Source organism: Oncorhynchus nerka, linkage group LG2 (assembly GCF_034236695.1).
Source record: "Oncorhynchus nerka isolate Pitt River linkage group LG2, Oner_Uvic_2.0, whole genome shotgun sequence".
Lineage (NCBI taxonomy): Eukaryota > Metazoa > Chordata > Actinopteri > Salmoniformes > Salmonidae > Oncorhynchus > Oncorhynchus nerka.
This window is the reverse complement of record NC_088397.1, coordinates 30,912,946-30,934,292: the sequence shown is the minus strand read 5'-3', so window position 1 is coordinate 30,934,292 and position 21,347 is coordinate 30,912,946. Positions and strand designations below refer to the sequence as shown.

At 43.3% G+C, this 21,347-nt stretch overlaps 1 protein-coding gene across 5 annotated transcripts; it reads right to left on the bottom strand.

Annotated features, from left to right (window-relative positions):
- Positions 1-1,083: 1,083 nt before the first annotated feature.
- LOC115134160 (gap junction alpha-5 protein-like) lies at positions 1,084-11,109 on the bottom strand. 5 transcript variants are annotated; one of them, XM_029667881.2, is made up of 3 exons: positions 6,987-10,186; positions 6,669-6,719; positions 1,084-3,879 (listed from the first exon to the last, which is right to left on the bottom strand). In XM_029667881.2, the coding sequence occupies exon 3, from the start codon at positions 3,846-3,848 to the stop codon at positions 2,634-2,636; it is 1,215 nt and encodes a 404-aa protein (XP_029523741.1). In that variant the 5' UTR covers positions 3,849-3,879; positions 6,669-6,719; positions 6,987-10,186; the 3' UTR covers positions 1,084-2,633. The 5 variants fall into 5 exon arrangements, with proteins under 5 accessions (XP_029523741.1, XP_029523727.1, XP_029523736.1 ...); XM_029667867.2 differs by lacking the exons at positions 6,669-6,719; positions 6,987-10,186 and adding an exon at positions 10,306-11,109; XM_029667876.2 differs by having other exon boundaries at positions 6,669-10,186.
- Between the last annotated feature and the right edge of the window lie 10,238 nt (positions 11,110-21,347).

Below are 21,347 nucleotides of genomic sequence, written 5' to 3'. Positions count from 1 at the left end.
ATGGACCTCACACTGTATGGAGCAATGTGGCCACCTAGTGGAGAAACCCTGGTCAGTGGTGCTTACATCCCGTTCTTAGAGTTCCAGGGCCCAATGCCAACAACTCTCCTATTGTGGTACTCCACTCCAGTGGTTCTCTAACTTTTTGGGTTACTGTACCCCCAAACACATTTTGTTCCCTGAAGTACCCCCCCCCCCCCCCCCGTGGGCATTTCACCAGTAAGCCTATGGTCTTTTGAGTCTCTTCGAGTATTCCCTGTAGATAGGCGAAGCACCCCCAGGGTTACCTGGTTGAACTACTGCTCAGTAGAGACTAGTGCATTGTTAAACCCTTTTTGTTTTTGAAGATTGGAACTTTCAGCAATATCCGACAGACTGGTGTTGGCAAGTGATTTTACTTCCGTGTTGAAATAATGCTTCAAGTGTATCATGCCAAAATGATAACTATTCAATCGGGGCCCGTATTCCTCAGTGTCTCAGAGTAGGAGTACTGAGCTAGGATCAGGTCCCCCCTCTTATAACTTAAAAAGGTTAAACTGATCCTAGATCGGCACTGCTACTCTGAGATGCGTTGTGAATTCAAGCACAGGTATTGACTATTTCCATTGAATGTCCATACATGCACATTGTATGTAAGTTAACCAACCCCCAGGGAATTCTCTTTGGCTCCCATCCAGACCATGCCCTGGGAAACGTTGGGACTAGTTCCCTAGCCTATTATCAAAACTTATAAACGCTGGGAATCAGTTCTCAAGGTTTCCTCTGGCTCCGAATGTCCACCAAGGCACTATAATTACCCCGGATTCCAGAGAAATGCCTGGTCCGTGAGCCTGGCCAAGGGGGCTTTGCCCTCGACTAATTTTAGAGCGGGTGAGTGTGTCCTGCAGCTGTGAAGCCCGGCATTCATGTCTCTGGTTTATACACACCGATTAAATATGGCTATAACGAAGGGTTATAAAAGAATGGAAACTGATACTGAAACTCAACAAATGATTGACCCTGTTGCTCGATAAGAGGCCAGTTAAAAAATATATCTCAGATGAGGTGTGTTCATAGGTTAGAAAACATCAGTCAAATACAGTGCATGGTACATATGGGATGTATATATTGAGTTTGTGCTCGTTTGACATTTTGTCTTAATGCGAAGGGAATCAGTGGTCTTTACCATACACAGTCAATATACAATATAGTGCAGATAGTACAGTGAACGTTGTCATCAGTGTGCAAAATAGAATCGCTCTACTTGAAAAATGAGTAGATAAGACAGCTTGCAAATTCCTATCATGTGTCAGGGGTAAATGTGTTTTTAACGGCAGACAATATATACTTTTACACACAAAATTAACATGAAAAGATTTGTAACACTAAAGATACAGATTTTCACATTGCCTTTTGCTAAAGTGCAAAGTTGACAAAAATGTGATTACAATGACACCACCCCAATACAATATAATTCACATTAAACAAAGATGTGTTGAAAATTAGCTAGACAACATTTTTTTGTTAATTCGTATTTAGATTTAGTTAAACATTTCAAAACGCAAATCTGAGATTTAAAAAAAAGACTGCACACAGATTCTGTAAACCAGTGCAAAACTATTTCAGTTTCTGACCACATACTTTGCCAGATAAAAAAGCTAGATCCTATTTTTACATATATATAAATCAGCCCTTCTGTTTGCTAATTCTGAAAGGGAATGCCTTTCCAAAAATGAAGAGAATTCCTTTCTGGCTTACTAAAACGGTCTTTCCTTGACAATAGACGGGCACTCGTTTGGCAAGATTCGCGGTCAAGGTCTCTGCCCGGTTTTCTGATAGCGATGGAATTTAGGCTTATGAGTGTTTTAACAATGCATCTTTCCTACAACGACCGAAGGAAGATGTAACATGCATCTGCCAAAACACCATGCAGAGAGAACGGTCGCAAAGTGCGTCGTTGGAGCATTGATACTGATAGGCTCTAAAGAAAAAGAGCGCTGGTCTCGGATCAGCTTTCTCCATTCAAATATTTCCTTAACATTATAATTATTTCACAATACTGACAACGGATCAGCTCCCATTGAGGCAGTTTTTATGAATAATGCTTACCCAATGAAAATGCACCAAATCACCGATTTGGCACATCATTGCGCACACATCAGGGAATATGTTGAGACAAATACTGACACTAGCAAAATCAGGGGTGCAACTTTCACTGTGGACGGGGACATGTCCCCCCCACATTCTGAAGTTGCATTTTTGGAGTGTTTATCTGACTGGATAAACATATATATATATATTTATGTCCCCCCCACTTCTAAAACCAAAGTTGTGCCCCTGAACAAAATAGAACTCAATTGATTGAACGTGAAATGTATTTCAATATTATTGAAATAGGCCTACTGTTTATATTTTAATGCAGTCATCTCGGGTTTTCATTTGAAGCATATTTGCATTTGTCGCTTGTTTGTATCAATTGCAAACACATTGGCACCTTTGTATTTCGAGTCGACTTTGTTCTGAAGTTATCGGCGTCACCATGTGCCATGCAGTGTTCAAATTAGTCCCCGACAACAGATGAGTAATAGTCATCCCAGTCTTGGGTGTGTGTGTTTGAAACGATCCAGGGACAGTGTGTGTGTTGGGAATTGGAGCTATACAGCCAAGTCATCGGGTCGCACACGGCTACTGGAGCCGCTGGTCTTGCTCAAACGCCTCTTGTCCTTCAGGAAACCATTTTGGAAGCCGTTTTGGAGCAGCGAAGGGGGCGGGGTGCAGGCGTTGGGCGTGTCGGCGTGCCCCTCATAGGTCACGTGCAGGAAGTCTTCCGTTTCAAGGTCATTGTGGACAACACGGTGGCGCTCAGTGGCCATGTTGACTGAGTTCTGCTGGTGGGCCAGCCGGTTGTTGAAAGGGGGGCAGCTAGGATGGGGGTGGGATTGGGTGTGCATGGGGTGTGTGTGAGGGGAAGAGCTCACACACTGGCTGAAGTCTGGGGGTGGGGTGCAGGACATGGATGGACGGGGTGGGCTGTCAGGTTCAGCGGTGATGACCGTAGCACTTGAAGGCGTGCGTCCTTGTAGCAGCTGTTGCTGCTGCTGTTGCTGCTGTTGTCGTTTCCTCCTCAGAAACCTCTGACACTGCTTAAAGGCCAGGTGGTAGAGCTCCACGGCGCTGAGAAACAGCGACACGCCCGACACGGCCAGCATGAACACGATGAACACATTCTTCTCCGTGGGCCGCGAGACGTAACAGTTAACCGGGTGGGGACAGGGCCGGCTGTGGCACACGTACAGAGCGTTGAGGAAGACCCCGTAGAGGATGTACTGCACCACGATGAAGACCACCTCCATTAGCGTCCGGATCAGGATGCTCAACACGTAAGTCTGCAGCAGCGCCCCGCGCAGACGCACCCTCCCCATGCCGCTGCCCTCCTTCCCGCACTCTCCCCCCTTCTCTTCCCCGTGCTCCAGATAATGCTTCTCCTCTCCGCCTTCCCCTCCTCCTTCCTCCCCGTCACCTCCCCCCTGGTCCTCCTGCTCCTTGCGCCGGCGTTTCTCCTCCATGCGCACCGTGTGCATGGCGTGGCCCATGTAGATGAGCGACGGCGTGGACACGAAGACAATCTGCAGCACCCAGTAGCGGATGTGGGCGATGGGGAAGGCCGTGTCGTAACAAACGTTCTCGCAACCGGGCTGCTCCGTGTCGCAGGTGAAGTCCTCCTGCTCGTCGCCCCACGACGACTCGGCGGCCGTGCCCAAGACCAGAATACGGAAGATGAAGAGGATGGTGAGCCACACCTTGCCCACAGACGTCGAGTGCTCCTGCACCTCTTCCAAGAAGTTGCCCAGGAGACTCCAGTCGGCCATCACCCGTCACACACCACACCTCTGGAACGGCCTGGGAGAGAGTAGAGCAGTCAGGGAACAGTCAGTCACCATCTATAACTACCATCTAGCCTGGTCCCAGATCTGTTTGCGTTGTCATTCCAACGCCGATGGTCACTGGGATGCCATTGAGGGTAGGAGTTGGCAAGACATTACAAACAGATCTGGGACCGCGTTAACTACGATCTACTGCGCTTAATAGATACATTAATGACATTTCTGCATTGAATGAAAGTGCTGTTGTTGTTCTGTGGGATATTTGATTTGTGTTTCTTTTTTCAAGACGTTTGATTATTCTGTTGCATGGCTTGTCACACTTTGTGACTTAATTCACTTGTGTCATGCAGTGTTGGCTTGTGTTATTATTTGACTGGTTTCCAAGTTTATCTTCATTACACCAAAGTATTCTGTGCTGTGCTGAGCTGCTCTGCTCTGTACAGTACCTTACTGTACTGTGCCGAGTAATGCTGTACAGTACCTTACTGTACTGTGCCGAGTAATGCTGTACAGTACCTTACTGTACTGTGCCGAGTAATGCTGTACAGTACCTTACTGTACTGTGCCGAGTAATGCTGTACTGTACCTTACTGTACTGTGCCGAGTAATGCTGTACTGTACCTTACTGTACTGTGCCGAGTAATGCTGTACAGTACCTTACTGTACTGTGCCGAGTAATGCTGTACAGTACCTTACTGTACTGTGCCGAGTAATGCTGTACAGTACCTTACTGTACTGTGCCGAGTAATGCTGTACTGTACCTTACTGTACTGTGCCGAGTAATGCTGTACAGTACCTTACTGTACTGTGCCGAGTAATGCTGTACAGTACCTTACTGTACTGTGCCGAGTAATGCTGTACTGTACCTTACTGTACTGTGCCGAGTAATGCTGTACAGTACCTTACTGTACTGTGCCGAGTAATGCTGTACTGTACCTTACTGTACTGTGCCGAGTAATGCTGTACAGTACCTTACTGTACTGTGCCGAGTAATGCTGTACAGTACCTTACTGTACTGTGCCGAGTAATGCTGTACAGTACCTTACTGTACTGTGCCGAATAATGCTGTACAGTACCTTACTGTACTGTGCCGAGTAATGCTGTACAGTACCTTACGATGTGTTTGGGGCTGTGGAGTGGGTATATTAATAGACTTTTCTCCCTGCGTGGCCACAGTGGGCTCAGTAGACTGACCTAGTTTGAGCCAAGTATGTTCCCACAACCCTGCCTGCCTGGCCCAGCAATCTGGGAAATCGGATGTCAGTTTTAAGGAAGTCTAAAGTCAACAGAAACACAGAAATAAACATGTCACGGGGCTTATCTTTGCATTACTGAGCCTGGGAAAGAGTGAGACATACTGATTTACATTTCCTTTGGCCAGAGATTGGTGGTGCATGTTTCTTGACACATTACAAACAAACAAGGTATAATAAGGAAGTGGTGACTGGTAAGATGTAAAACATGTATAAAGAGCTAAGTGCGAATAAATCAATGCACTTTGTTTCTGTTGATAGAAATGAATCAGTCTCAGAACTGAGTCAAGACATTTCCAAAGGACCCGTTCCCTCAAAAGCAATTTCCAATAACAGACATCATATGGTCATATGACAATATACAGTAAAGAACTATATTATTTCTAGTCTAGGAAAGTCTTGTTCTTCTTGGTGGTTGTTTAGGTCTAACTTATGAACACCGGAGCTTTACCATTTCATCACCCCATGAACTCTACTCTCAGCTCTTCTCTCTGCGCATATACATCTGCACTCGAACTAGCAGCGTTACCTGCCCCGGTACCAAAGCCTTGGCCCTTGCAGAGCAAAGGAAACAGCTACTTCTATGTTGAACACTACTAGCACACACAGCTCACTAGCTGGCGATTCCACATCGCCTCCATGAGCACAGACAGTACAGTAGTGTGTACTCCAGACTCCCCCCACTCACACTCAAACAAAGGATAAACTAAGTAGTGTCTATTGAACAACGTTTCATAGTACTTAGTTTCATACAGTAGGCACACAGTGAAAACCTTTATTCAACTAAATAGCATATGTAAAAAGACAGCTATGCAAACTTGATGTTTGACAAACTATGCAGTATGATAATTACCGTTGTACAGACTAAGTGGTTCAAGTTAAGGTTGTGTTCACTCCTAAGAAGTTGTGTTCAGTCTTACCAACAGAGACATTGAACCTTCCTTCGACTAAAATCCATCTGGCACTGAAGGTTGTATTTACTCCAGACTGTGTAGATCCTCAGTCTTTCTCTCTAGACGACACGGTGTGTTACTGTAACGTTGTAGCATTTCCCCCCTCTTTCTCCCTCACTTCTCCTGAAGGGCAGGACCAATGGAAAGTATGGAGGTGCAGCATCAGTGCTCTTTAAGCTCAAGTGAGGGTGTTGATTAGACAGTGTGTGTGTGTGTGTGTGTGTGTGTGTGTGTGTGTGTGTGTGTGTGTGTGTGTGTGTGTGTGCGTGCGTGCGTGCGTGCGTGTGTGTGTGTCTGAGGAAGAGGGGAAGTGGGGCAATAGGGTTTCCCTTCTTCATCTACAGCGGACCAGTAGCTTGTGTGTGAGGACGATTTAAGCTCTAGTGGCCACATGACAGTGACCTCAGGCAAGTTATGGGAACTATGGCTGAGTGGAAAGTCGTTTTTTTTTTGTAAGACATAATAGAAATAATACTGGCCCATATTGGTGTATAGAAACGGTTATTCAAACATGGCAAAATAACCTGGAATGTTTTTTACTGCTGGTGCACATTTTGACAACAGTCATTGAGACCGACTCACTTCCCATAGAAACTCACCTCCCTTTGCATTTCTGTCTGAGGGGTCTTGGTCGCCATCCTGTCTCCCCCCTAGGCAGTCGAGGAAGCAATGTCAAACAATATGATTTCCTACTGCCACGGCACTTAAAAGGAAATCGCCCGTACTCAAGAAAACCAGTCTCTCTGCGCTTTGAGAAAAAAACTCTTCCATCGTTTTTTCTCACACCCAGCAGGCTAAGCAGTCCTGCTGTCAGTGTTAAAAATAAATACCCCAGACCAGCTCATTATGGTTTTCCTCAGTGCTTGTTGGCACTTTGCAGGCCCCGTCTTACTTAGATCAGCACCAGGACAATGTACCTGACTGGGGTCTTGGCAGCTGGGGGTACTTTAGGGAGGAAGAAGGTGCTCCCTCTGCCCTTCCGTCCTGCTGTTGTTAACCTCGGAAAGGAGAACAATGATGCTTGCTTTACAGTGCTTGGTGCTTGTCTGAAGTCCATATAAATAAGGAAAACTAGAATGGACAAAGCCCGTCAGTCCACGGCAATTTCACACTCATGGCTACACAGAACATTGACTTAAATGGGAATGTCCCTTGTGGTAATTAAGTTTCTGTGCTGGTGACACTGAGGGCAGCTGTTGAACGGAGAGAGAAGGGGGTAAATACCTTGAAAACACTCTGGGACACCAGATAGGAGAGGACAGTGTGGTTCTTTCTGTTCTGTGATATAAGGAAATCCTTTATTCTACGTTTTGTCTCGTGTCTGTGTTCACCAAATAATGATAGTCCCAAAGCTCCTTGACTCCCTTATCATTCTTGTTCTCGCTCTTATGCTCCTTTCTGTTCCTAGGCAGTCATTGTAAATAAGAATGTGTTCTTAACTTGCCTAGTTAAATAAAAGTTAAATATATATATATTATATATTTTTAATTAAATCATTCGCACACCCATGTCATCTAGATCTACACAATGTGGCTTGATTACTGTACACTCCACACCAAACACTATTTCCACATTCCTGGAGGTCATGGCATACATTCAGTCTGGTCCCTCTAGGTCAGTCACAGCAAGATAGATGATTTGGACTCACGTTTTCCTAGCAGACTTGACTCTTAGCTCCCTGACTCATTTGAAATAGGGGAGACAGTCCACTGGGGCCTTTGCCTTCCCACACTGCTCATAAAAAAAAGTTATTATTAACATAATCAATCTTCATACAGACCAGTTAGTCACAAATGAAAAATATTCCCATCAGGGATAGTTCACATTTGAAAGTAGAAAATAAGATGAAACGTCAAAAAGGTGAACTCTCTCTCCAGCAGGGTTTACTAAAGTTTGGTACCTGAATGATAGCCTTCCGTAGAGGTGCTGTAATTGCAGAGTAAAGCAGCCATGACTTTGTTATGTTATGTTGTGGTACACACACACACCATTTACTCCCAGTTATTGCCACCTGGGAGCTACAGACTAAAGGGTTTGGACGTTTGGATCATCTTTAGCCTATCCTTATAGTCTATACGCAATTCCACACTTAACTTTACTTTTAGAAGTCTGGCCAATGAGGGTAATGGACTCCTCCTGAATCGTTCAGTCCCTTTTACTTATTTACTTTTAAGAGACTACTTGAGACCATTTGTCACGTTCTGACCTTTATTTCCTTTGTTTTGTCGTTATTTAGTATGGTCAGGGCGTGAGTTGGGGTGGGCAGTCTATGTTTGTTTTTCTATGATTTTGGGATTTTTATGTTTCGGCCTAGTATGGTTCTCAATCAGAGGCAGGTGTCATTAGTTGTCTCTGATTGAGAATCATACTTAGGTAGCCTGGGTTTCACTGTTTGTTTGTGGGTGTTTGTTTCCGTGTCTGTGTTTTTCACCACACGGTACTGTTTCGGTTTTGTCATTCCACGTATTCGTTTATTGTTTTTGTATTTCATAGTGTTCAGGGTTTTTGTTATTAAAAACGATATGGACACTTACCACGCCGCATATTGGTCCTCCGATCCTTCTCGCCTCTCCTCTTCAGACGAAGAGGAGGAAAGCCATTACACCATTTTTCAATTTCACAGAGCATAGCTCTATATCTTTAAACAATTTGGAGAATTAGCTTTGACTGAATAATTGCCACTAGTCATTCGAAGCTTAATTATTTATCAAGCGACTTCTTTAAGTGCCTAAAGTCAACTGCTCCTACGAAAGGTTAATGAGAAAGGTATATGTCGTGTGTGTGTGTAAAGGTGTCAGCACCATCTAACTGTGGATGTCTCAGAGTTGACATCATGTCCTTCCCTTTCAGCTCCAACACCATCCTTTCATGTCACTCAAAGCCCATTGAATACTGTTGGCCACATTTCGCCTCAAGGTCACAGGACAATGTAATATTAAGATATTACATCAGGATAAGCCTCCACCCATTATTAATAACAATAGTCCAAGCTCTGAGAAAGTATGACTTCCCTATTTGGACTTTCTCCTGCTCTCTATATTGTTTGGCTTGCCGCTCTTTTCCTTCCTTTATGTCATGTTTGTTTTATTTTCGGGCTCGATTTCACGTCACTTATCTTGCATGTGCTCTCTGGTTTATCATCCGAATCTGCTCGGTGCTGCTAGCATGATCACCAGCAGCACAAACGAGAAGTCTAAAAGACAAGGAGGTTTTTTTGTCTTTGGAGGCAACGCCAGAGCAGTTGACCATAAACTGCTTTTATATGTTTAGGCTGCAATCCCTTGGTCTGAAAGAGTCAACTTTGGATCTCAAATTCATCTGGCAGGTCGGATAATATTTCAGTGCTAACAAAACGAGGCTTAATTGTTCAACGTCACAGCAGATGCTGCAGATCTATGCTGGCTTAGAAACTGCTCATGTAAAGTTGTATGCATTGTCCATGGCATGCACAGACACATGCATCCACACATACAGTACATGCACGCACCAGTGGTGTAAAGTACTTAAGTAAAAATACGTTAAAGTACTAATTAAGTAAAAATTTTTGGGTTATCTGTACTTTACTATTTATATTTTATGACAACTTTTACTTCACTACATTCCTAAAGGAAATCATGTATTTTGTGTACTTCACACTCAAAAGCACTTGTTACATTTTGAATGCTTAGCAGGACAGGACAAGGGTCCAATTCACACACGTATCAAGAGAACATCCCCAGTCATCCCTTTTTCCTCTGATCTAGCGGACTCACTAAACACAAATACTTCATTTGTAAATGATGTATAAGTGTTTGAGTGTTACCCTGGCTATATGTATATTTAAAAAACAAGAAAATGGTGCTGTCTGGTTTGCTTAATATAAGGAATAAAAATATTTTGTACTTTTACTTTTGATAATTAAGTATATTTGAGCAATTACATTTACTTTTGATACTTAAGTATATTTAAACTCAATACTTTTAGACTTTTACTCAAGTAGTATTTTACTGAGTGAATTTCACTTTTACTTGAGTAATTTTCTATTAAGGTATCTTTACTTTTACTCAAGTATGACAATTGGGTACTTTTTCCTGACTGACTGACGGACTGACACACACACACACACACACACACACACACACACACACACACACACACACACACACACACACACACACACACACACACACACACACACACACACACACACACACACACACACACACACACACACACACACACACAGAGTTACTCTACCTGAGATGCAGCTGCTTAGACCAGGCTGGTTCCTTTTCTGTTAAAAATGAAAATGCAGAAAGGTTTTCTCAGTGCTCAGGTGACAGGGAAGAAAAGTGAAGGACTCTCAATATTAGGGCTAAGGAATATTGTAGTAGAGCAGTCGTAGTCTCCGTTTCAGTATTAAGGCAAAAAGCTGTCCCTGAGAGGGTGAAATCCAAGTCTTGGTCTCTCTTTCTAGGCTGTGTGTCTCTGTTCAGACAGAAGACTCCTCGTCATGTCTTGTCTTGACACAGAAAGTTGTGTCTGTCAGGGTAAAGCAGAAAACTTAGTCTCTTTCAGTGTTCTGGCTAAAGATGACTGGGTTTGTCCCCCAATGTCGAGTCTCTCTTCTAGAGTCCAAACAGAAAGCTGTTTATCTCTCTCCCCTGAGGCAGAAAATTGAGTCTATCACCAGTTGGCTTGATGTGTTGAGGGATCAAATCCACTATCTGTCAATGATCAGCGGAAGAAAACAGAATCTTTCAACTTTAAGAAAACTGAAATGTTTTCGTCAACTATAATGACTATTTCCCTCTCTTTCCCTTTTTTCATTCCTTGGCAGAGATCAGGGTAGAGGGACTGGTGATGCAGACTTCGAGGATGGACGGAGTAGATGAGGGCACAGACCTCAGGCTGATGAGCTAGAGCAGCTGTCTGTAATGTAGGAGACTACTAGACAGACCACGGGCAGAAATGCAGCCTTAAGCATGGGGGCAGTGGAAGAAATACCAGACATCACTTGTGGCCTGTCCTTCCTACCATACCCAGCACCCGGCAGCCCTCCAATAACCTCCTCCCTTTCTCCTCCTTTGGCTTCCTCTCTCTCTCAGCCCACAATGCCCTCGGTTTGCCTGCCTGGTAATCTATTCTAGAGAGAGGAATATCTCAGGTCAGGAGGGGAAGTCAGATTGTATTAGAACACAATGGCAATTCTACATTGGCCACTAACTCCCATTTTGTCTCTGCTCCTAAACCATACATAGACCCACACACATGCACACAGGAGTACACACACACACACACACACACACACACACACACACACACACACACACACACACACACACACACACACACACACACACACACACACACACACACACACACACACACACACACACACACACACACACACACACACACACACACACACAGAGAGACTGAGAGAAAGAGAGGGGCACTTACAATCTATTTTCAAGTAACCAAATTACAACTTGATTTTCCATGACTTCCTGGGTTTTACTGTTTTACTGATTGCTTTGCAAGGCATGTTTGGAATACCATTACAGCCTTATGGCTATAAGCAAGTACACACTTAGAAAGAAGGTTTCCAAAAGGGTTCTTCAGCTGTCCCCATAGGAGAACCCTTTTTGGTTCCAGGTGGAAGCCTTTTTGGTTCCATGTAGAACTCTCTGTGGAAAGGGTTTTTACATGGAACCCAAAAGGGTTCTACCTGGAATCAAAAAGGGTTCTTCAAAGGGTTCTCCTAAGGGGACAGCTGAAAAACCCTTTAGGTTCTAGATAGCACCTTTTTTTCTAAGTGTACAGTGGTAACTGTAGAAACGGCCTGTAAGCTGTTGACTGTTAACATCAAGACAACATTGAAAACATTATCTTATCAGCCTTGTAATATTGTACTTACACCAGTGAAACCATTGACGCCCGTGGTCTCCTCTACACTCCTAGAAAAATAGGCGTTATCTAGAACCTAAAAGGGTTATTTGGCTGTCCCATAGGATAACCCTTTGGAGAACTCTTTTTGGTTCTATGTAGAACCCTTTTGGGTTCCAGGTAGAACCCTTTTCACAGAGGGTTTTACCTGGAACCAAAAAGGGTTCTCCTATAGGGACAGCCAAAGAAACCTTTTGGAACACATTTTTAAATAATCAGAATAATCAGAATATAGGCTGCATTGATATGGACAGCTGCAGTATTCCAACCGTTCAAATTCGACTGATCGCCTACAGCTCTGGCATGATTCAACGACAATTATTCCTTCTACAAAAACAAATGTGCCTTTCACAAAGGACCATGGGGAATTTTCAGGCAAGCACATGGTTGGTCTGAAAATTTCAGGTTCATGGCATCAACTGTCATGTCAGTCATTGTAGACCAATCAGCATGGCCAGAGGAGCTCAATCGTAACCACACAGAGAGCGTGTTTGTCTCCTGTGGGTGCTAGGCCTTTATTTACCCCTTCTTCTCCAACCTCAAATCAGAAAGAACAGCTTTGTGATGTTCAGACTTGTGACAAAACATCTGTCCGAGAGGGTACACATTTTGCCGGTTGTCTTGGTATCATGAGTTGTCCTGCTAGATGATTGTCTCGTCTGGAGTTAGGTCCTGGCACCAGTGTCCACACAAATCTGGGGGAAGTTACACTACTTTAGACTTTCAATAAGGTGTTGTTTTCCTGTTTAAATGTTGACCATTATGTTAAAGGGAACGTACATTCCAAAATCAAAGTTGGTCCGATGTTTTCAGACATTGCAAAAGTGGTCTTATGTTGAGATAAGTATCTGTCCCAGGCCATCTGTTGAATGGAAAAGATAATCGCCACATAACTTCCAGATTATAGTATGCGCTTATCATTTTCCATTTATTTGGAATTTGAGGCGTGTACACGCAGCTGTACCTACACATTCGATGGCATAGGACATAGACTCATCTCTACACTAGACCACATTTAACGTCTGAAAACATCCACGTTAGATATTTGGAGTGAACTGCCCCTTTAATCTGAATGAATAGGCCTGTATCAGGAAGCTGTTTACAGGTTTATAAATCTTTTCATGTCCTAGTTCGGTTGGCCACTCAACACGCTTTGGGTTGGACCAATCGCAGCTCTGTCAAGGAGCAGTAGATAATGCAGTGACCTGTGCCAGCAATAGGAGGCTTTTGACCTTTTTGCCCCAGTTGAAGCAAATGGGAAACATCGAGGTTCCTCTTTCTGATGAAGTCGGTTGGCGGCCAAAATGTTATGTGATCCGCATTAGGTGATAATCATTAGGCTACGGTGATAATCCTTTCACTCTCTGTCTCTTCCGGTGTTCTCGGTAATTCTCTCCCTCCCTCTACGGGGATGGGGTTTGTAACTTTAAGTGGAACGTGTGAGCAGGCCTCTAGCACTTGTCATCAGCACCTCTCTGAATCCCGACACCTCTCATATCGCCTCTCTATATTGCTGGTCATGAGAACGAAGATAAAATGCCTTCCCTTTATTTAGCCCTCTCTCACTCCACCCAGCTTAGGTGAGAACAATGCCAGGGCAACCGCCTGCCTGTGAACCTGTCAGGGAGAGCCTTGCTTATGTCCCGATAAAAGGGGAAAGGGGAGAGAGAGGACATACTAATGTGGTGAGGATGGGTACACTGACTAGATTCAGCAACCTAATGTAACCGTTCAGAATACTTAAGTACATATTTCATCTAGGGGTGGGTCCAGACCTGGTTTCAAATAGTATTTGTTTTCCGCCCCAATACATTCGCTGCACTTGACTGAGCTTGCCTAGTGGAATGAAACCAAGGTGTGCCAAAAGTGCAAACCCCGCCCACCTGGCACCTCCAAGCTTAATTAAAAAATCAAAGTACCTGAAATGGGACAAGTCTGGATGGGATATGATGATTTATATAATGAAAACAAGTTAATATGCAGGTTTACACAATAGATTAAGCCAAAAGACTGAATGTATAGAAAATGAGAGGAGTTGTCCAACTGTCGCTAATCTTTGTCATTGTCAAATTCCAACTCAATCTCTTAAAGGGATAGTTCAACCAAATTCCAAAATGACATTGGTTTACTGTGGCATGAATCCAATGCCAGTCTCTATCCTGATATAACATGTTTCATGTCCAAATCATACCAAAATGTCTACAATTAAGGTCTGGATTCAATCCGTATCGCGGAAGACCTGTATTAACATTTGAAGGTCATCTTCTGAATGAGACGATGCAGTGTTTCCTGTGAAGGCAGTCTCAGCGAACGCGGGAACATTGCCCTAACATTTCAATCGAGCGATAACGCGGATCTTCTGCTATACGTCTGCGGTACTGTTTGAATCTAGCCTTAAGTTTATGATTTGGACAATGTGAAAAAAATGTCCTAGTCCAATAGCATGTGTACCATTATGTGTTGCCATTCAAGCATCTGCTAAGTGGAATATATTATTATTATTATTATTATTATTATTATTATTATTATTATTATTATTATTATTATATGTAACGTTTTCACATTATGTCAATATGTGACATGCATATTAGATGTCTCATTCATAAGTGACATATTTGTTGGAAATTGGGTGCATTGTTCGTTTTGGCATAATTTTTGGGATTTAGTCTAGTCTTAGTCATTTTGTCATTTGAATAATGATTTAGTCTAGTTATTGTCAAAATGACGAAAAACAAAGGGCCGTTTTTGTCAACTAGATGCCCTTTCTTTTTAGTCACATCACATTTGTATTGCCTCATTAACCTATAGGGAACATACATCACTGACTTCCTTGTGCACAAACATACATAGCCTTGTCCTACCAACATATATTTCTGCATAAAATACTATTCTCTTCCCAGCAGCAGAAATATGACAAACATATAGGAGAGAGAGAGAGAGAGAGAGAGAGAGAGAGAGAGAGAGAGTAGCACAATCACCAGATGGTGCCGCAGAGTATTGGCAAAGTAATATGGGTTGCACCTCCATCACTCGGTGACATTTCCATTGTTATCAACGTTCCACAGATGCTGCAGCCGCATTGGTGTCCAAAAGTAGAACGGGAGCTAATGACTGTTTCGCCCAGTGATGTAGTCGAGTCACTAAACCTCAAGTCTGAATCGAGTCGGACGGTCTATAATTGGAGCTGGAGCGGAGTCTGTCTGCCTGTCTGCCCACGCTCATCGCTTGCTCCCCCGCAGCTCACCAGCTGATGTAGGCTGTGTGGCGTCCTTCCCACTGCAGAATAGAACTGCACAGCGCGTCGCGCTGCTATTATGACCTGTGCTTATCACTGTAAAGCTCTCAATCTCTCCAAAACCTCTAGTTCAGTCCACTTAGCGGTCAGATTTTAGTCACGGAGATCATTTTGTTTTATCTTGTTTTAGTCAACTGAAATGTAGTTATAGTTTGTTCTGGGCCTATTTAGTCAATTATAGTGTCGTCAAATGCCACTGAAATATAGGTGTTTGACTAATATTTTAGTCATTATTTTTTATTGGCGAAATGAACACTGTTGTGCAATGCCAGCAGAATCATGTCGTTTGGCTTCACAATGGTAAAAAAAAAAAGACATATGTGTCTCTTTAGGAGGTTAATACTTTGACCATTAAAATCTCTGTTTCGAGCACAAAAAGAGACAAAAACAAAAAGCAAATTAGACCCCTTGGTGTTCGCCTCCGTTTCCCCTGGTGGACCCGTGTCACCTCTCATTCTTTTCTTTAACCTCCCTGAACAATAGGGAGAAAGACAGCAGCTTTCCCTACTCAGCAAAAGGGTTCACTCTTATCGACTCCGCCCAACAAAAGTTCTGCTGATATTTCTTTCCCCGAACTGACATCTGAACCTGGTATTAAGAATAGAAAGAACAGAGAGAGAGAGTGAGCGAGAGACAGAGAGGGGAAAGCACTTTCTGCGATGGCGACCCGGCCCGGGAACGTTCTCACTGCAAGGAAAAGTGAATACCAGACACATTTTCAACTCAATTTTCAATTTCACGGTACTCTGTCAAATCCTTGCTCATCTCTGAATTACCTCATGCAAGATTTAAGTATGTGAAGTTGGAATGATTAGGAATTCTTCCAGTTTAAAATAAGAGTTTGACATTGAAATGAACATGAATTCAGATAGCATTCATTCTTCATTGAATTTTTAGATGATTCTGAATTAGCAGTCTATCCAACCAACAAGACAAAATTGCTCATTGCAGTCCAAACCTTTGAAGTGTTCCTGAAAAGTGCATACAAGATGTCCTACGGTCACACACAATATCCACTATAGTGCCTTTTGAAGAGTCACGAAGCTATAGAAAAAAGAGATTAGAAAACCATAGGCCGACAATGACTTTGTGACAACAATTTTACGTGTTGATATTCAGTGCCATTTCTCAGAAGCCCTTTAGCCGACCCAACTTTGATAGTTGTGGGAGGTTTTGAATGGATAGCAGGTGTCTGAGTAAAAAAATAAAAAAATGATAGATTTTTGGTTTTGATGGAAAAATACTCTAGTCTGAACTGAAACGACTAAAACTAGGTAGAAAGTGGCGATTTAAAGAGATTGAACGGGATCTTAAGTACTTACAAATTTGTAACACGTACGAATCGGAATTCCTAACTTATCATATGAATTGCTGGATAGAGTTGCTCTTTACGTGGTCCTTCACATGTGAGATATGTCAGAAAATATATATACAAAAAAAGAACAATCAGAAAGTTTTATGTGCACAAACACCTTTAAACTTGGTGCTACAAGGTACTATCTGCAATCCAATCACACATAGCTGGGTTATCAATCAAAAATAATGATATGCAAGGTGAGGTCATGAAAGAGGGAGACATCACAAAACAGTTCTGAGATCTGGGACTTGTTTACTCATCCAGAGCTAAGCTTTAGCAGTGTTGCTAAAGCTAAGCTATAGCAATGTTCTCCATATGATATGGTGTATTTGTCATTTTTAAACTATCCTTTTTATGTGTGAACATGTATTAATATATTTGATGATGCGATTAGAAAGAAGGGAAGGTGTTCTTTTATCTAATCATTAAATGTCTGTACTTTTCTATTGAAATTGAAATGATTTTAAAGGACCCTCCCAGAAAATTGCCGCCACTATTTCAATGTAATTTCCTGTCCTAGAAAGAAAACGCACGTTTAGGTTCCACCTCCGAAGAATGACGAAGGCTACTTATATTTATTTATGAATTGGGTGTGGGAATTTCAATGTGGAGTAAACATCAACAAATAGGGCACTGACAGCTGTCAGTGTAGCTAGCTAGCATGCTAACCTTATCTAGCTAGCTAATGTTATCTGTTGTTGCTGGTATTTTTTTACTACACTGTATTCAATAGATTCGCCAGCTGGCTCTATGGCTGTTTCTGGAGCAGGATTTGTCACAAGCATTGATTTAGGGAAACCACTGGCCTAACTTTGACTTTGTCATCTATTGTTATCTCCAAAGTTTTGTCAGCTTCCATAAATTGCAGCCGCAAATTCGTCATAGAAATAGTTACAATAAGATGAAGTGCCTGTAATATGTAATATTGACCAGGTGCATCTCTGCATGTCTGGCAGACATATCAGTGTGGATGACGGATCACCACCTCAAGCTGAACCTCGGCAAGACGGAGCTGCTCTTCCTCTCGGGGAAGGACTGCCCGTTCCATGATCTCGCCATCACGGTTGACAACTCCATTGTGTCCTCCTCCCAGAGCGCTAAGAACCTTGGCGTGATCCTGGACAACACCCTGTCGTTCTCAACTAACATCAAGGCGGTGGCCCGTTCTTGTAGGTTCATGCTCTACAACATCCGCAGAGTACGACCCTGCCTCACACAGGAAGCAGCGCAGGTCCTAATCCAGGCACTTGTCATCTCCCGTCTGGATTACTGCAACTCGCTGTTGGCTGGGCTCCCTGCCTGTGCCATTAAACCCCTACAACTCATCCAGAACGCCGCAGCCCGTCTGGTGTTCAACCTTCCCAAGTTCTCTCACGTCACCCCGCTCCTCCGCTCTCTCCACTGGCTTCCAGTTGAAGCTCGCATCCGCTACAAGACCATGGTGCTTGCCTACGGAGCTGTGAGGGGAACGGCACCTCAGTACCTCCAGGCTCTGATCAGGCCCTACACCCAAACAAGGGCACTGCGTTCATCCACCTCTGGCCTGCTCGCCTCCCTACCACTGAGGAAGTACAGTTCCCGCGCAGCCCAGTCAAAACAGTTCGCTACTCTGGCCCCCCAATGGTGGAACAAACTCCCTCACGACGCCAGGACAGCGGAGTCAATCACCACCTTCTGGAGACACCTGAAACCCCACCTCTTTCAGGAATACCTAGGATAGGATAAAGTAATCCTTCTCACCCCCCCCCTTAAAAGATTTAGATGCACTATTGTAAAGTGGCTGTTCCACTGGATGTCTTAAGGTGAACGCACCAATTTGTAAGTCGCTCTGGATAAGAGCGTCTGCTAAATGACTTAAATGTAAATGTAATATGGATAACTATTGAAAGATAGCTGATATGTGTTTTTCCACATTGTAATGGACATGGTGCAACCTTTGGTAGGCAGGCTGTTGGCAGGCTTCTGCTGGGGTACAACAAAGCCTGTGCTCATGATTCTCACATGGGAAGTGAAATGATAGGCTACAATGACTTCCCACTGGGCACAGACGTCAGTTCAATGTCTAGTTTTGATTTATATTTGGTTGAGTTGTCAACTATTCTGAATTCAACGTGAATTCAACAAAAATGGTTTAGTCATTGGATTTAGGTCCAAGTTGACATAAAAAAATGCCCTTACATTGATGACTTTTTGTAAATCCAATGAGTTTTCCACGTTGATTCAACGTCATCATATTTTTTGGTGTTAGTTGAAATGACATGGAAATAACACTGATTCAACCAAATTTTGCCCAGTGGGTTTGCTAATGAACATGCATGCCACGAACGACATGAAACTTTCGAACTTTCTTTCGAGGGTACCTTTTCATCATCTGAATAAACACTTGTGGCTTCTAACGTTACACCAATCAAAGCAGGGGAACGTGTAGTGAAGCAAAAGTACTACTACTGCTACTACCTACACTTTACTGACTTTATTGTCCCCATTTTTTTTGCAGTGTTATGTACACGTTTAAAGTGGAATTTAAATACAAAACATCTTATTTAACTAGGCAAGTCAGTTAAGAACAAATTCTTATTTACAATGACAGCCTAGGAACAGTGGATTAACTGTTCAGGGGCAGAACGACAGAGTTTTACCTTGTCAGCTTGGGGATTCGATCTAGCAACCTTTCAGTTACTGGCCCAATGCTGTAACCACTAGGCTACCTGCCACCCAAATTGACATCACAACTTTCATAACAGTTACATACTACATGCTGGCCTTACTGGGTCGATAGGAACATTAGCCCGAGCTATTTAGGAGGGCTATCACACCTGGCACAAATTATTGTCTAGTTCTGTTTTCCCTGCAGAGAGGGGCCCTATACCTGCGCCCAGCAGGGAGTAGTTCAAAGTCCGGGTACAGGGGGTGGCTTGGGTCTAAAATGATTTAGTGAGCCTTGCAGAGGGCCCTGACCTCAAAGATCTCATCCAGGCCTGTCTGTACAGGTCTGTACATTTACTCCACTGAAGTGTATTGTCCAAGAGGACACCCAGATATTTGTATTCCTCTACAATCTCTATGTTCTGACCCCTGATAGATGTTGCAGAGGTAGGTGTCTATGAAGTCTATGCACATCTCTTTGGTCTTGTTGGTATTGAGGACCATTGGGTGCAAGTCATTTAGGACTGGGCCATGGTGTTCCTCATCATCATGCAACAGGCTGATCAAGACAGTGTCATCAGCGAACTTAACGAGGTGTCTGTCAGGATGGGAACTATTACAACTATTAGTGTACAAGTTGCACAGGAGTGGGGACAAAACACATCCCTGAGGAGAGCCTGTGTTGGTGGTGCGTATGTCTGGCACGTGGGGACCTATGTTGACCCGCTGTGACCGCTGGCTCAGGAAGTCCAACAGTCACAAAACCAGCCCCTCATCTAAGGAGAAGTCCCGAATGAGTCTCTGTGCCAGAATGTAAGGCTGGATTGTGTTGAAAGCAGAAGAAAAGTCAACAAACAAAACCCTGACATGGGATTTGGCTCTAGATGTCTATAGACCATGATGAGGAGACTACACCCTCTAGATGTCTATAGACTATGTTAAGGAGACTACACCCTCTAGATGTCTATAGACCATGATGAGGAGACTACACCCTCTAGATGTCTATAGACCATGATGAGGAGACTACACCCTCTAGATGTCTATAGACCATGATGAGGAGACTACACCCTCTAGATGTCTATAGACCATGATGAGGAGACTACACCCTCTAGATGTCTGTAGACCATGATGAGGAGACTACACCCTCTAGATGTCTATAGACTATGTTAAGGAGACTACACCCTCTAGATGTCTGTAGACCATGATGAGGAGACTACACCCTCTAGATGTCTATAGACTATGTTAAGGAGACTACACCCTCTAGATGTCTGTAGACCATGATGAGGAGAGTAAGAATGGCATCATCAACTCCTCTGCTGGGCTGATAGGCAAACTGAAATGGGTCGAGGAGCTTCTAGGTGGCGCTGAGAACATTACAATTCACAATTTTCTCATGTCATTTCATTACTGAGGATGTCAAGGCAACAGTCATTCAGCACAGAGGGATTAGCTGCTTTAGGAATGGGTATAATTATTGAGTTTTTCCACATTACTGGCAAGTGTTGCTGGTCGGGTGAAGATTGGAAATGTCTGTAAAAATACCAGCCAATTGTTCAGCACAGTGCTTTACAATTGGCTGGGGTTTTTACAGACATTTTCTACTACTACTACTACTACTACTACAACATTCTGTAGGGTTGGGTCTCCTGGTCTAGATACCTGAGTCTCAGTCATCCCTCAGTCTTGGCCTAATTTCACACTGCTTGGTGGGGCACCTCACCGTCTGACTGCACATAACATACATGCTAGACTCATGGAGTCATTCAGTTTCTACCGATTTACCCTGTTCAGTTTATTTGTCCACAAATAGGATTTATGAAATGGCAAAAGAACAAAACCTTGGTATAGATTACAGATCTAGTTATAGATTTTTGAGTTTGAGGGAAATAAATGTACTAAGTTCCATTGTTGATGTCTCTCAGGAAGCTAAATGTGAGTGCTAATGAGTATCATAACACAATCTTTTGAACTGTGGCCTTTTAACCTTTTAACAAGAAGTACTCAAGTTTTAGACAAAATTACAATTTTCAGGGACTTCCCTCTATCATGTTT